The 16,750-nt window shown below is 35.8% G+C and overlaps 2 protein-coding genes across 4 annotated transcripts; both read left to right on the plus strand.

Annotated features, from left to right (window-relative positions):
• The first annotated feature begins 540 nt into the window (after positions 1-540).
• On the plus strand, positions 541-4,263 carry LOC131781465 (ras-like GTP-binding protein RHO). 2 transcript variants are annotated; one of them, XM_059098121.2, is made up of 2 exons: positions 541-701; positions 2,238-4,263. In XM_059098121.2, exon 2 carries the CDS (start codon positions 2,264-2,266, stop codon positions 2,843-2,845), a length of 582 nt encoding a protein of 193 aa, XP_058954104.1. In that variant the 5' UTR covers positions 541-701; positions 2,238-2,263; the 3' UTR covers positions 2,846-4,263. The 2 variants fall into 2 exon arrangements, with proteins under 2 accessions (XP_058954104.1, XP_058954105.1); XM_059098122.2 differs by having other exon boundaries at positions 573-701; positions 2,250-4,263.
• Positions 4,264-7,424: 3,161 nt separating this feature from the next.
• LOC131781463 (ras-like GTP-binding protein RHO) lies at positions 7,425-15,350 on the plus strand. Of its 2 annotated transcripts, none has more exons than XM_059098117.2 (2): positions 7,425-7,572; positions 13,713-15,350. In XM_059098117.2, the coding sequence occupies exon 2, from the start codon at positions 13,727-13,729 to the stop codon at positions 14,309-14,311; it is 585 nt and encodes a 194-aa protein (XP_058954100.1). In that variant the 5' UTR covers positions 7,425-7,572; positions 13,713-13,726; the 3' UTR covers positions 14,312-15,350. The 2 variants fall into 2 exon arrangements, with proteins under 2 accessions (XP_058954100.1, XP_058954101.2); XM_059098118.2 differs by lacking the exon at positions 13,713-15,350 and adding an exon at positions 10,681-12,688 and having other exon boundaries at positions 7,445-7,572.
• The last annotated feature ends 1,400 nt before the right edge of the window (positions 15,351-16,750 follow it).

Genomic DNA, 16,750 nt, shown 5'->3' on the forward strand with positions numbered 1-16,750 from the left:
AGGGCAAAAATGAAGAAAACGTTGATAATTTTTTTGGGGTTGATACTTAGCCTGGCCCAAATACTGAAAACTTCAAACTTTTTGAAGTCAAGTGAGGGTTATAGCCTATAGCGTGTCATATCACAACAGGGGCGGTTTCAAGTCGGGGCGTACTCGTTTCCGATATAAATATATCTCTCTCTCAGAAAATTCTAGAATGAACAGAAGGAAAGACCTATATCTGTTCCCGTCTCAAAAATGTCTGAGCTTAGTTCGGAACCGCAACGTACTTATCGTATTAGGCACTTTTTTGTCTCTATGTTTCCGATTACATGTTCTCGAACAGTTCTTGTCACGGGAAGTCTTAGTCGAATGTCACGCATCGCTTATTGACAGCACAGAACCGAAATACACTATTGATACAATCAAAACTGGATTACATTAGCTCATTACATTAATAGAGAAAAAATCAATCTTGAAAAATAGAAAAAAGAAACTTTGCGCGAACCAGCATCCCCTTGAAGGATCACGAAGATCTAAAGTCTATTTTTGGAAAACACGTGTGATCGACGTGTAAACTGAGGTCAGCGGTAAGAATAGCAGAACCCCCCCGACTACACTGTAGCAGAAGAACGGGTTGTCGCTCGTTGATCCTTCGTTCCAGTCACTGTCGGGAGTATTCTAAACCCACGATAAGGAACAGTGTTCTTTACATTTGAAAGGTAGGTTATTAAACACAATTACATCTAAAAGAAAGCTTAGAATCGTAGATCAGGGTCTCATTGCCAAATATGCAACGTGAATCAAACTTGAAAATGGCGGCCATTTCGTTAAAAGTATTTTTTGGGTCACAGAAGCGCTCATCTAAATTTGTTGTGCGAGTATTTTAGTGTTTGTCCGCCGCTCATTCCGTCAATCAGACCTTCATTTTTCAAATGGTGTTATGTAATTTATTAGATTCGTTATACCAATTTGAAGAGATTCCAATATCATGTCCTCTTCATTTCTTTTCTTTCACTCTCAACTCGCTGGTTCCATCTGATTGGCTAAACTTAAGGAGAGTTTAAAAGTCTGGTAGTCGAGCATCTTGGTTGGTAAAATGTTTTTGAAAGATTCAATGAAGTTTTCTGTGAATGTGAATAAAGAAAAATTTTTAGATGACCTTTCGACACCCAGCTGATTTACACCAGACCAACTGAACTCAAACAAGAGACTTGGGATGGTGATGTCAACACTAACATTGCTGAAAATAGTAAAATTATCAACTTTTTCTGAGTGAATTCCAAAAACTGTGGTAATTTTAGTCACTGCTACTGAAAAAAGCAGTTTTTGGGACTACTCTCACACCAAAGATCTTGGTTCAAATTATTTATGGTCTGGTGACATAAGTTGGTTTTCATCAACTGAGTTGATAATGTAAATTGGCCACTGTAAATATTTTCTAATGCTGATGTGTCGAGCAGTGAATAGTGGGTTGTATGCACTTTGTTGCAGAAAGATGGAGCCACGCTATTGGTGGAAGATTGCATTGTTTATTTTCTGCTACTGTGTTCCCACCAATACCATAGCTTAATTTTTCTCTACATAAATTGTACATCACACACAATTCCACTTTTTTCACTGGTGAAGGTCTAACACTCAAAATGTTAGCTTTAGAAACTTTACCATGACCAATTCACTTCATCAAGTCATTTGATATAGTAAAGTTATCTTTAACACTCCCTATCAACACAGCACTATAGTTTCTGTCTCTTGGAGGGTGAGATTACCTTGGGGAGATTTTAAAAAATCATCTGTTACTGCTTGTGATTGACACTTCAACAATGAGACATCGACGTGGAAATATTGATAAGAACCATTCAGATTGATGAAGTATCAGCCACTTACCAATAAACACTTTTTGACCAGCATCTTATGTTTCCTAACAATATCACCTTTGAATCACACATAAAGGTCATGACAAAAAAAGGAAATAATCACCAAATAAAGAAGCTATGGATATTTCAACAAATTCTCCTTGTCAGCTCCTTAAGAAATTTATAGGGGACGTTGTGGAATTATGCATATTGATATTAAGTGTAAAAGGTTACAAACCATTCCAGGACCACTTTCACTTAAAAAATCACACACTGACTATATGATGAAGAACTTGAAAGCTGTGCAATATAAGTGTAGATTGAAAATGCCTATCTGGAGAAGCTATAGCAAATTTTTCTTGGAGATGCAGAAAATGTGATTTGACTAACTTGACTGTACAGTTCTTTCCCTAGATTGATGATTTAAGATGGCAGCAATACGCAAAAAACTTGTGATTGTGGGTGATGGTGCCTGTGGCAAGACCTGTTTACTGATTGTGTTCTCTAAAGATGAGTTCCCTGAAGTGTATGTGCCTACAGTGTTTGAAAATTATGTGGCTGACATTGAAGTTGATGGCAAGACAGTAGAGTTAGCATTATGGGATACAGCAGGACAAGAAGACTACGATAGGCTACGACCTCTGTCTTATCCCGACACTGATGTTATCCTGATGTGCTTCTCCATTGATAGTCCTGACAGTTTGGAGAACATCCCTGAAAAATGGACTCCTGAAGTGAAGCATTTCTGTCCAAATGTCCCAATCATTTTGGTTGGTAATAAGAGAGATCTCAGAGATGATGAACACGTCAAGAAAGAATTAGCAAAGATGAAACAAGAGCCAGTCAAACATGAAGAAGGAACTCAAATGTGTGAAAAGATCAATGGGTATGCATACTTGGAGTGTTCGGCAAAAACAAAGGATGGAGTGATAGCTGTTTTTAGAACAGCTACAAAAGCTGCCCTTGATACCAAAGCAAAGAAGAAAAAAATGAAATGTTGCATAGTTTGAAACATCTGGTGAGCCAGTTTACCTGAAACTTATTAAAAATTGAACCGTTTGATTATAAAGTTATAGTTTTTTGCTTGAAACAAGAGTAATATTTTCAATGGATCAAAAAATTCTTCACTTATGATTGGTGAATTTTGATCCAGTCTGTTTGTTTGTCATTCATGGTTATCAATCCCAATAACTGATCAGATAGAATGTAATTATCAGTTTGTTAATTACTTCAGAGTTTGCATGTTAAGTGAACAGTACAGCAAACAGTACAGATTTGATTATAATCCCATGATATGAATTATTTTTGTTTGAGGTAAATGATATAATGTATTAATAAGTGTTTTTTTTTTCTTTGCATTCATGCGTTTTCTTTTTCTATAAGCAATTATAAGTAGATCTTTGAAAAAATTTTTGCCATTATTGTATCAATAAAATAGCTTTTAGTCATTGAAAAAATATTTGTTCTTCTTATTTAATGCAAACCCAATGAAAAGCTGAATACAGTCATTTTTTGGTGGAATGCTATGATGTCTCCTTCTAAAATTTGATATTCGCACCTCATGCAGGAAATATCCAGCTGTAAATGTACTATTTCTGTCTTTTGCTGATGCAAATATCAATATATTTTTAGGTAATTGTGTTAACCAATATGCCATTTGTTGTTTCCCCAAAGGGATTTGCTTTATTTCACCTCCATCGCTGAGATTTAATTTAATGTTTTGTGATAAAAATCAAAATATTCCTGCCAAGGAAAAGTGTGTAATAATTTTTGTATCAAATATTTACATGACATTTTTTTGGGAAAAAAATATCTGTGGGTGATCACTGCATTCCAGGTACTCTAGATCAGTATCGAAATTATATCTGATTTGAATTTCTGATTAATATCTCTATGATAAGCAGAATATTAGATAGCTATTGACCTTTTTCGCTCTTCCATCAGTATCCATTCTCTCCCTATTGCTTTTGATACATTTCTTAAGGTGCTGACAAGGAGAAATTGATTATCAATCAAGAACTTCTTTAGTTGGTGATCATTTCCTTGATTCTCATCAACTTAATGTGTGATTCAGAGGTGATATTGTAAAGAGAAATTAGGTACTAGTCACTCTTAGGGATAAGGGGTTTAAGGATGCTGCTGGTATCTTGTTGTGTTGATGTTACATCCTGTTCCAATCTTTTGGAGGAGAGAAGTGAAATTGTGAGGGACTGATGCTAGGTGGTTAGTTAACTACTTTTTCTTTTTTTCCTTTGACACCTCGATTTTTTTACCCATTCTTTTATTGCTTATTTTACGTCCAGCTGATGGAAAGTCTGGCATAGGTTACTGATGATTCAGTATACTTGTCTTAACCCAGCCATGTTGTATTCTGTACCAATGTGTGGAACACATTTGTTTGCGAATAAAGTCAAAGGACACTTTTTTTGTGTGGTAGAGTCTTGTTCTTTTAGTTACCAGCGTTGTGCGAGTGTGATCAAAGGTCACACTATCAGGGAGCTATGTTTTTGTATTGCAATTGAGCTCCCTAAGGGTACGAAAAACCTTGTGGTTTTGGTCGACAGTATTTTTGAAAAGAAACTGTTTTACAAAGCTGAGGAGTTGGCGGAGTCAACCCACACTCATCAGTGGAATAAAGACTTTGAAATCCAGCCAGATCTTTGTACTGCGGTCTCCTATCTGACTCACTGCCACATTTGAAAAAGGTGCAAGCTGTTTAACAAAAATTGCTTTTGATTAAAAGAAACTATAAATGCAATTATGACTTCAACATGCCCTTTATTAGCGCAGAGTTGTTCTACAGTCTAACCTGTATTAAGGAGTCACACAGGTTGACTGGTTAATTAACTCCCAAGATCTCATTAACAATTCTCACTATCTGCTGTACAGTTCTTGTGATGTTAGTTTGGAGAATTTGATATTGAATCAGTTAATAATCTCCTAATTACTATTTTTCTTTATTCTTATCACATGTCTGCTTGATATTGTATTGATATTGTGAGGAGAAATTCTGTCTTGGTCACTTATCATTCACTGTATATCTCAGTTTTCATCTCTGACAGACCGCAATTAGATCATAGGTGCACTTGACCTTGAATTAAGTCACACCATATTAAGGGTGGTTGTCAAAATTGTGAATTTGTTTCCCCATACTCACTGTAATTTGCACTCCTATTAACCCTTTAACTTCTAGGATCTTGATGTTAATTCTCCCTTCTAGCTCCTATATGTTTCCTTGTAAATAAGTTACAAGAATTTAGTCACTGATCAAGATAACAACTTCTACCTGATAAGTTTGAGTATTCTTATAACCTGTTTGTTGGATAATGTGTGGATATTATAAGGAGAAGATTCATGTTAATCACTTCTGGGAATTGAAGGGTTAAAGGGTTAAGGCAAATGGTATTTTTAAAACACTCCTGTCACTTTTATTTTCTCCTTTGAATGTCACCCTGAAAGGAGCTAAGTTGATCTTGACCTCTCCATTGTCTGGAACCAGATGTACATCCTAATGTGTCAAACATGTTGGGATATCATTGTAATTTTATTCTGGATATCCAATCTTAAACTTGTTGTTTTATGACCCACTTTATAGTGTGATCAGACATTGTAATTGCTATTCATGGGTTTAAGGGTCATGACAATTCTTTGAAAACTTTTCCTGTCAGTGTAGTTCATGGAAAACAGAACATGCAGCTCAGTGAGGGGAAATGGTACCTTCTTTCTTGATTGATTGTAATCAAATTTGGAGCCAAACTCTTCAATTCTTTCATTTATGTGAAGGAGCTGAGTTGATATGCAGTTTATTTATGCATGGTTCTTACCTAGCAGTGGTATTAAAATGTGATGCTATCTATCTGTATACTATGTAGTTACCGGTGTTTATTACCTTCAGTTTAGCTTAGTACACGTTAAGTTAGATGCTGAAAGATATTCAATTTGTACAGTTATACTTAAGATTTGTAGTGAAGTTGGTATTTAAAAGAAGAAAAATAATATAGACAGCTATTCTTGGAGAAATCTCAGTTGACCTTTATACACCCCAGATCTCATTGTTAACTTTCCCCTCTAGCTGCTACACTTTTGTCTGTACATTACTTCGTCCAAAATAACATTGGAACTTGTGAAATATTATTAACCTAGAGGTGAACTGGAAACCAAACAGTACTTGTCTGGAAGGATAGCAAAAAGGTGCTTCAAAATGGAAAGAAACAACCGAAAGAGATGGAGTTTTGTCAAAGAAAGTGATATTTTCAGAGATTGCGAAGGACACTCTATTTTTTTACTCCCAAGGCTAAATTTTCGGCATGCGTCAGGTAACCTTACTAAAAAATTTTGCCTTTTAGGGTAAACGAGAAAACTATGTAAGACATCAATTTTGAAAACTTTCCTTTAATTACCTTTGTCTCAACAGCCAGACATCTTAGAATCATTTGCTCCTTGTTACAGAGACCGTTTATGAACATAAAGCGACGTAAACGAACAATTTTTTCCTTTGTATCAGTTTTCCACCCACTATTGATTCTAGAGATATTTTAATTATTTGAAAAATTTAATCTGAATATATCGACACACAGGCGCTCACCGGGAGCCAGTCGCTGCGCGTGGTCAAAACACCCCCCGCCGTGCTGTTTGGTAAACGAAAGTTTCCATGGCGAACTTTTTGGCTCGAAAATGAGAGAGTGGCCTCTATATAGCATCAAATAAAAAGTGCCTTGAATGTAGTGTTGATAGTTTGAAGGCTGCGCTACAAATGCGTATTCCCTGCAATGGTTTTCAAATACACTGAAAGGTAGAATTGATGGTGACAGACTGGTTAAACGATTACCACAGTTGCGTGACATACGCAAAAACCGTGACGTCCGTCGAAGATGTGGTCAAAATTGTGGTTATTTTCATGATTGAAGTTTCGAATTGACGCAGCATTTTTTTATCAGTGAAGTCAAACGAGCATTCTTGAAGGAAAACTTGTTTCAACAAAGAAGGAACGCTCTGAGATGCGTCATTGCATATCCTGACTGTCACGCCACCGGAAATGAAGAACAAGTAAATTTTCGCATGAAAAGTTTGAATAAGATGCGTTTGAGGTCGAATCAAGTAAAGTATTTGTATGGTAGAGCTTATTGCAAAGTTTTTAAATTTCTTGATTTTTATGAGTTCACCCGGCTTTCTAACTCGGCGATGGTTACAGAATGCATCTGAAAGCAATTTCTTCGGATTTATATGTAGGGCTATTCTTAGTACAAGATGCTATCCAATGAAATGCTTCGTTATAAGTACATACGAAATGTGGTATGCCAAGAATGTCGTTAAGGCTTTAGACGAAAACTTCAATTACAATTAGCAATTTGAAATCAGTTATCTATCTGGAACCTCTGCAGACTTTATGACTGGATAAAACAATTATCTTCCGCTACTATTGACCGATGGAAATCTATCCAATTTGGTCGAGCATATGTTTATATATGTCTGCTCTGGAATGAAACACGGAAAGCAATTGGGTGGATTCATTGAGGTGTAAAATTTATTGTATTTCGACCAATCAGCGCCGAGGTTAAGCCCATGGGATTTACCGCAGTGTGGTGTGAGGTCAGCGGCGAGAAATACCCAAACCCCCCTATAGGATAAATTGAAGGTGTGGCTTGAATGCTTGGTGATCGACTCTCGGCCATTTCCTGATTTCTGAGTTCATCGGTTCTGGCTCATAGCAAGGGATAGTTCTCTTGGTTTTGGAAAGGTAGGTTTTAAAATACTACTTATTGAAGACTTTAGGATTGGAGATCGTGCACTGGTTGATCGATTGGGATGTTAATGGAGTCAAGTGTGCTCTGTTCGTCCGAATGCGACTGCGACTCTTACCGACCAAGAGAGCAAATTCTTTACGATGTAATTTCCCAATCTATCCCTCATTCAGCCCGCAAATCAACCCAAAGATTGTAACTCTCTGGGTTTCCTTAACGTATTTCTCTAACTAATCCTCCGATTTTTGGCGAGCTCCGTCTCGTATCTTGCATTCAAAAGTGCCTGTTACAAATGTGTTTTTGCTACAGCTATTTGCGAAGGTGTTCTGCTTCAGCGCTGCGATTTCTAGCTACTGTTCAGTTGTTTTTTGAATTTGCTTTACCAACCTTTTTCAGATTTAATCCGTTACTAGCTAAAATGCCTGATTTTACCTGACATGAGAAGATTACGAATTTGTGTTAAACATTTTCAACAATTACAATCGTATTGTTGGGCGCTTTCGATGGATCAGGGGTCAGAAACTTGCAAAGTTCGAACCGGCACATTTTAGAAACGGCCCTTTCGCCCTTTGGAGTTGCTGCGTTATCCTGAAAAAGAAAATTCTTCGATTTTGGTCTCCTATTCTTATCAACTTCGTACCTCGAGAAGCTTTACTCCTTTTAAACGACTCGGTTTATGTTCACTCAACATCATTTGAGCGTATTGTGGGTTGATCAATTTCGTGAGACAAGAATTTACTGAATTACTAAGGAATACCTTGATTTGGGGTGAAAAAGAATTCCACTTTTGATTCTATAAATGAATGCTACGTTTTATTCGCTCTTCCGCTACACCCTTACCTCGCGTTTGAAAGGAGTGAAATTGTTTAATAGACACATCTTCGCCAAGTATCATCAAATTCGTTTAATTCAATTTAACCATTCACAATTCTCCAACAAACTGTCTCAAAATACGACTTAATAAAGTTGTTTTTAAAAGAAAGCATTTTCAGATGAAGTAGTGATATAGAGTTCCTGTTGTAGGCGAACACGACTCGAGTTGAATTTAATAAATACTAGAAAATACGTGATATTTGCCGCTGTAGCTGATTTACCAAGGTTGAGTTATGTAACTATTTTGATAGTAAGAGCAAACTCTCTGATCTCTCAGTGGAAAAAATTACCTATTTCAAGTCTGATGCGTTGTCTACTATTTTACATCAAACAGTGTAAGTGTAAGGATTATCACGATTGCAAATGGATATGCTCAATATCTCTGAGTATCTCTTCGGAAAATTTAAGCAAATTGTTAAAATTAAAGGATTTAATTTTATTGGTTTAGTAAATAAATTGAAAATGTTTAAATTATGACTTATAATGCTAAAGATTTGTGTGAGAGCTTGCATTGTACCTACATCCATACAAGTCCAATCGAAAAAATTCCCAAGATTTCATCCTCACTACGAAAGTGTATCAAGAAACGTTTCGTAAAAAAGAACTACAATGAACTAGTCGCTTGTATTGCAAGTTGCGAGTTACAGTGGTAAACATCGCTCAGCTAAGGTTGTCCTGTTGGCGTTTGCACTTAGAGAAGGTAAGTGTTGTAGCTAGATTGATATGATTGTCTTTATGTGATATCTATACTTATAGCATGTTTACTTGTTATTGTCTTTTTTTTGACAAAATGTTTACTGGGCTGTGCACATAGTTTTGTGTCATACCCTTGGTTTTCAACAAGCACTCCCAGTAACCTTTCACCTGTGTTTTTTTTTTTTGCGGGGAATGTTTTTTTGAGAGAACACCATTTTATTGCACAGAATTTCAAAGTGCATTTTTTCTGAAGCAATTTTTTTGTTGTCTACACCAGACACAAATATGTTTTGTAAGTGAAAATGTGCTTAGGTACTTCAGGTATCTGTAACAATAGACAGCTAATAGTGTCTATATCTTTTGTACTTTTGATCATTGCTTCTTGTTTTGATTTTTATGTAAGTGTCAGGTGCAAATTAGTCTTTTAAAAACATTTTTGTTAGAGAGATGTTTGGACTTATTGGAAAAAAAATTGGAACATTAGCATGCCAAAATCACTTGCTGAATCTGTTTATACCATTATTTTCAGAGACTTCTGGTTATTGGAACAAAATGGATAGGCAGTTTATGAAGTAAATACCACAATAGATGTGAAAGAACAAGAGCATGTTTTTTACTTGAATCTCTGCAATAGATGTGCTTATTGTTTGCAATAATGTAAATGCAAGAAAAATGCTATCAGCTGCTATTCAGGTCTATTTCTTGCCAGTTATGTTGTAGGTGGGGCAAGAAGTTTTGTTAGGACAGCTAAAAATTGTTAAATGTTTTCCACAAAACTAGGAACAGAAAACTTTATCGATTATAGAAAGTGGTTCATTTTGGTTGAAATGTGGTTCTAAGACAAACATTGTATGGTTTGTCTTTCCTGTCTTTTTGTGATTTCGTTGAAGTCTGAAGAAAATGGAGAAAATTGGAATCTAGTTGATAAGTCATTGTCAAATCTACAATGTTTGTAAGCCCTTTAAGTCACACTGTCATGAAATAAGCAAAGTACTTCTGTATAAGATTGTTGGGAAATACAGTTTGTGAAGTAGTGGAAAGTTTTTCTGTTTACCTTAGTGATGTTATGTATTGTCTGCCAAAGTATCAGTTTTAAATGTGTAATAAATTAGTCAAGTATTATTTACTGAATTATTATTGTTTTCTGTGGTGTAACAGAAATTTCAATCAGTCTTTTAGTTACCTTTAAAGAAGCAAGTTGTTAACTTGCTACTCAAATTATCATTGTCTATTGAGTATTGGCTCGGATTTGGTTTATAGTCTTAATCAATCCTTGAGTTTTTCAATGAATGTTCCAAGTTCAAAGTAGTCACACAATTAATTTTTACTAAAGCTTACTTTTAACTTTACTCAAATTATCCAACAGTTGAGATCATCCCATGATAAATTTGTCAAAGAATGTATCGTAAAATTCCACTCAACAAACAAATTTGTCATTCTGTTGAGTTAACAGCATTTTGTATGGGTATTTTAGATAAAAATTGTAATGCTAATATTGAACAACTTTACATTTATTCTCAAACTTGACTCCTCAGGTTGATAAATTGCCATGACAGCCCTCAGGAAGAAGCTGGTTATTGTGGGTGATGGTGCTTGTGGAAAAACTTGCCTCCTCATTGTATTTTCCAAAGATCAGTTCCCAGAAGTGTATGTGCCAACAGTTTTTGAAAATTATGTGGCTGACATTGAAGTTGACGGCAAGACAGTAGAGTTAGCATTATGGGATACAGCAGGACAAGAAGACTACGATAGGCTACGACCTCTGTCTTATCCCGACACTGATGTTATCCTGATGTGCTTCTCCATCGATAGTCCTGACAGTTTAGAGAATATCCCTGAAAAATGGACTCCTGAAGTAAGGCACTTCTGCCCTAATGTACCAATCGTTTTGGTTGGTAACAAGAAAGATCTGAGAAATGATGATACTACAAAGAGAGAATTAAACAAGATGAAACAAGAGCCGGTAAAAACTGATGAAGGAGAGTCAGTTTGTGTCAAAATAGGTGGCTATGCATACCTAGAGTGCTCTGCTAAAACAAAAGAGGGCGTTCGAGATGTGTTCAAAACAGCCACCCACGCTGCATTGGAGAAAAAGGGAGGCAAGAAAAAGGGGAAATGCAGTATATTATAAAGTTTGGATCATGTTATTCAGAGCTTTGCTGTTTTTTTTTTTTTACCATCCTTTTGTTGATCAAGACAAAAATCAAAATGATAAAGAACTTTCTTCATATGCCTCAATTTTTTGTTTAGTTGAACCGTAATGTTAGAATAGTTTTTTTATCAAGTGCATAATTTGGTTTTGCCTTTCTGCACACATATTCAAAAGATTGACAAAGGGAGCTTGTGCTAGCTAACCAACCTATCAGATGCAGTACTGAAATCTGTCACAGCTTCTTCCAAACTTTTCCTTACACTTCCAGCTCCCATCAAGTTCTCATGAGACATGCTTTCATTTTGGAAGTTTGTCTGTGTATTGTATTTAAAAAGTTTCTTTGTCATGTGTGAACTCTGAACCCTTCGGCTCCTAGTGTGACTCACATGAAACTTTTCCTTGTAATTCCGATATATTATCTTCTTAACAAGTTACAAGAATACATAAGCTTATCAGCTATAGGGTGTTATCTTGATGAAACACAAGTCTCTCTTGTCTTATCTACTAGGAAATATGTGGCTATCAGTTGGGAAAATGACTAGTTGGATCTGGGAGGTAAAGGGTGTAACTGTCCTCCATTTTCCTCTTATTTGTTTCTACTTTAGATAATAGAATAAGTGATTAAATGTCTTCCTTCTTTCTCATGAGGTAAAAGTTGATTTGTGGAGAATAAAATGCAAAGCCCTGGTGGTGATGTAAAATGTAGTTAATTGAAAAATGTACAAAGAACTTTTTCTTCGCTGGCTAGTTTATTGTTTGACTTTGTGTGTGTCTTTCAGAGTACATGTCAAGTTAGAATTATACGTACTTGTTACCAGTAACTTAATACATATTTGTGATTTTGTTCCTTTAGTTTGATGTTCTAAGATCCTTAAAATTGTTTTGTCATGAATAGTGTATCACAATGAGAGCCTTTGTCTGATAATTTCTGACGAAGTGATGCTTTCATTTTCAATAAGGAAACTTAGACCCTTTAATCCCTTAAAGTGACAAGCATTCAATTTCTCCCTTCGCTTTCACCCCTGATGTAGCATTAGGTTCATAAGAAAAGAGGAAGTAATCACCAACTAAAGAAGCTGATGATCATTAAATTCTCCTTGTCAACACCTTAGGAAATGATTAGAGAATAGAAGGGAGAATATACATACTGATGTTAGGGTTTAAAGGGTTAAAGTGACCCATTAAATAAAAGTATTTTGTGAAATTTCAAAGCTTCTCTAAACTTGAGGCCAAAATCAAAAGAACTTTTAAAGGAATGGGATGACTAAGAGAAACACTATCTGTAATTGAGAAGTTGAAATATTTGCATTGTTGTTGATTAAGGTTGTAATTTATGAATGTAGATGTTCTCTAATATTTGGCAAGTAAAATAAAAAAAACTTATTTTGGGACTTAAGTTGTCCTTAAATTTTTCTATTAATCAAGGGATTTGAAATATAAGTAATCCAAATCTTATTTAACAACTTCCAGTGCCCATCTTGTATTTACTGTGATGATTTGATTTTGTGCACAGGGTGCTTATTTACTTGTGGTACTTCGAGGGACTGTGCTAAGTAGGGACAGGGTGCTTGTTTCTTTTAGGGGAAACAGTAGAAAGTGCAAAACAAAACTTTGATGATGATTTAGGAAGGGGTTGTAATGAACAAGTAAAGAAAGATAAACCATAGTTGATTTCAGTCTGTGTTATCTAACATACATGTAGGGTTACTGTGACCCCAGCTGTGATACAGGTGTCCATTAGGATAGGGGTGCAAAACGAAAATAAAATTGAGGGAAGTGCTTCCTTAAAAGAAGGCATTTAATGGAACAAGGGCCTTAAATCAAATCATTGCAGTACAATCAGCACCATGAATTCTACCCCACAGAAGTACTGCTGAGGTTATTACACCAGAAATTAAATGATTTTCTGTGTACTTAGCAGCATATTAGCATTGAACAAAACCCGATTGAAATTTGCAAGAAGCAGAGAAAGAAGCAGTGGAAATCAGAGGCTGTGACTTATTTTAACCACTCACTAAAATTTCTGTTTTAGTCACTTTTTGCTTGGAAAATTGTTTGTAATGTTGAGAAATGAAAATCATATCTTCTTTCTTTATGATAAGTTTTGTCAGGGGTTTAAGAAATTCAGTTTGGAAAGCAACATGTATGCTGCACTGCCCTAAATTTATATGGACTATGTGAATCTGTGATGTTAAGCCAAATTCTTAACTATGGTTGTCCTCATTTTGGCTCTCAGTGAAGCTCAGTAATCAGTGGTAACTTGTTACTCTTAATTCATTGGTCAATGTTTCTTAGGGGTGGGAGGTATCAAATTTGTCAACTAGTACTTTTTTACAGAGACTGTCTATACCTTTCTCCAATTTTCTCTTGAAAGAGGAACAGTGATTTACAGAATACAACTTTTTTTCTCTACAGTTTGAGGAGTAGTCATGACAGCCATTAGGAAGAAGTTGGTTATTGTGGGTGATGGTGCTTGTGGAAAAACTTGCCTCCTCATTGTATTTTCCAAAGATCAGTTCCCAGAAGTGTATGTGCCAACAGTTTTTGAAAATTATGTCGCCGACATCGAAGTTGAGGGCAAGACAGTAGAATTAGCATTATGGGATACAGCAGGACAAGAAGACTACGATAGGCTACGACCTCTGTCTTATCCCGACACTGATGTTATCCTGATGTGCTTCTCCATTGATAGTCCTGACAGTTTAGAGAATATCCCTGAAAAATGGACTCCTGAAGTAAGGCACTTCTGCCCAAATGTACCAATCATTTTGGTTGGTAACAAGAAAGATCTGAGAAATGATGATGCTACAAAGAGAGAATTAGACAAGATGAAACAAGAGCCAGTCAAAAGTGAAGAGGGGGCAGCAATTTGTGAAAAAATCAGTGGTTTTGCCTATTTGGAATGCTCTGCCAAGACTAAGGAAGGTGTTAGAGATGTGTTTAAGATGGCTACAAAAGCTGCACTGGAGACAAAGAAAAAGAGGAGAAAGAAGGGTCTGTGCAGTATATTGTAAAATGAAATCTCCTTGCCCAAACTTTGCTTCAATACTAACTTGTTGAAACATTTCCCATCCTCTTTGGATAGACAATCTGATGAGAGAAAATTTCTTTCTGGAGCAGAAAGAATGCTTCTGTAGTTATTGTTATTAACTTGAATTATTATTAGTATAAAATTTGTTAAAAACCATGCACAGTTGCTCAACACGTGTGGCATATTTCCAGTGGTGAGATTAGGCATCCTTGTATTCAATTCCTGTAAGGTGGCTCTGCTGCTGTAACTAAGGATGCATAGCCCTGTGGTGACATGAAATGTTTATTATTTGACAAGTGTATAAAAGAAACTTGCCACTCTAGTTGAAGTGAATGAATCCTAGTGGCTAATTGTGTTTTATCACAATTGTGGCCTTTGTGTGACATGATTACATGGCACACTGCTTTACTGTTCTGGTTGTACAGTAGGATGGCCAAAAATTTTTAATCAAACTGATCTTGATGTAAAACAGCTAAGCTTGATTGCCATGCAGTCATGTTATACCAGGGTTCTGTTGAGTTCATCAGATAAAGACAACATTAATTTTATCATATGTATTAGTGGTTTTCTCTAAATTTGCTAACTCTTTCATCTGTAGCAGGATAAAAACTGTTATGAAAACGATTAGGATCAATTTTGTAGAATAATTTTTGTATCTGTTTGATGTTCTTCCTCTCAGGCTTGAAAGGTTTGAAATTGTATCTGCAAATAGTACCAGCTTTATGACAGTAATCACATATTTTTTACTGATATTTCAAACCATTTCACTGGACATAAAAGTCAGGTCCACAATTCTGATAAATGCTGAAAGATTCCACTCATGGTGAAATAATTAGCTATTTCCAAATCTCTTGCAGCTCAAGCTTTGAAATCTGTGAGAGATAAGGATTATTTTAAGAGTCCAATTTGATTTGTGTATGTGATATGCAATGTATTAAGATGTTGATTTTAAGGCTATAATTCATGAATGGTGACAAGCTTTTCAGTTTGAGCAGTAAAAATAATAAAACTTGTTATTTTGATACTGTTTCGTAGCTATTTGTGGGTGTTTAGTGAGGTCATAAACCCTTTATTTCCTAAGATCGCATTATCAAACTTCTCTCTCTCTCACAGATTTTTTTTTTTTTTTTCATATGTAACCCTTTAACTCCCAGATCAAATTTGTAAATCTCCTTAATGTTAACCATCTAATTCTTTTAATGTTAGTTCAAAGAATTAAGTATTGGATCAACTAATTATCCCCAAATTGATACTTTTCTTTGTTCTCATTACTTATCTGGTTGATATCTTATTGATATTGTGAGGAGAAATTCTGTCTTGGTCACTCATGAGAGTTAAAGGGTTATGAAATTCAATTTTCATCTGCTGATGATTTGAAATCCAATCAAGCTTTAACCTTAAAGTGATAGGTTTTCTCTCAAAATCATCCTTTATCTGGGAAACGTACTGTTACCTTAATCCTGTCACTCCCAAGATCTAATGAGTAAATCTCTTTACTGACTGTCTTACAATTCTTGTGACGTTTGTTTGGGAAATTTCATATTGGATCAACTCTTAATCCCTTAATTGATAATTTTCTTTTTTCTCATCACTTAACTGGATGATATTGTAAGGAAAAATTCTGTCTTGGTAATTCATGAGTTACAGGTAGAAATGTAAACCCTTTAACTCCCTAGATCTCATTAGTGATTCTCCTAACTGTCTGCCACACAGTTCTTGTGATGTTTGTTAGGAGAAATTGGTATTGGATCACCTTATAATCCCCTGATATTTTTCTTTATTCTCATCACTTGTGTGCTTGATATTGTACAAATGTTGTAAGGAGAAATTCTGTCTTGGTCACTCATGGGAGTGAAACGGTTAAGAGAGTACCCTTTGAACAGAGACAGTATAAACACAGAGGCAAGTCTCGACCGCTCAGATGAAGCAAATGACCATTTTTTTCCCCTTACAAATTCCCTGGGAAGTGGGAACATGTTAACTGTCAGGAAAATCGGCCAGAATGCTGTGAGGGGGGAGGGAGGTTAAGCTGTGATGTTCTGTCACCCCACCCAGGAGGGATAGACATGCTTTTTTGCTGCTATGGAAACCTGAGATGAGCAAAAGCGGTAACTTACATTCCTAGACGTAACCCAGAAACATGTGAACAATAAACCCTGTCAAGACGTTATCTTGATACAGTAACAAATTCTCCTCATTGATTTACAACGAAATGTAAAACTGCTGCAAGGGAGAATTACTAATCGGATCTATGCAGTCAAAGGGTGAAAAATTTGTTGTAACTTGTCTCGTGGTAAACAGTTGATGAGAAAGATAAAGATGAGGAAGATGGTAAGTTTAAGCCTGGTAAAGAAATATAGGATGTTTTTTACGTCTAGTCATGAGCGTGGAACAAACAATAAGTTCTGAGTCCCCATGACGG

The sequence above is a fragment of the Pocillopora verrucosa genome, chromosome 11, assembly GCF_036669915.1.
Source record: "Pocillopora verrucosa isolate sample1 chromosome 11, ASM3666991v2, whole genome shotgun sequence".
Lineage (NCBI taxonomy): Eukaryota > Metazoa > Cnidaria > Anthozoa > Scleractinia > Pocilloporidae > Pocillopora > Pocillopora verrucosa.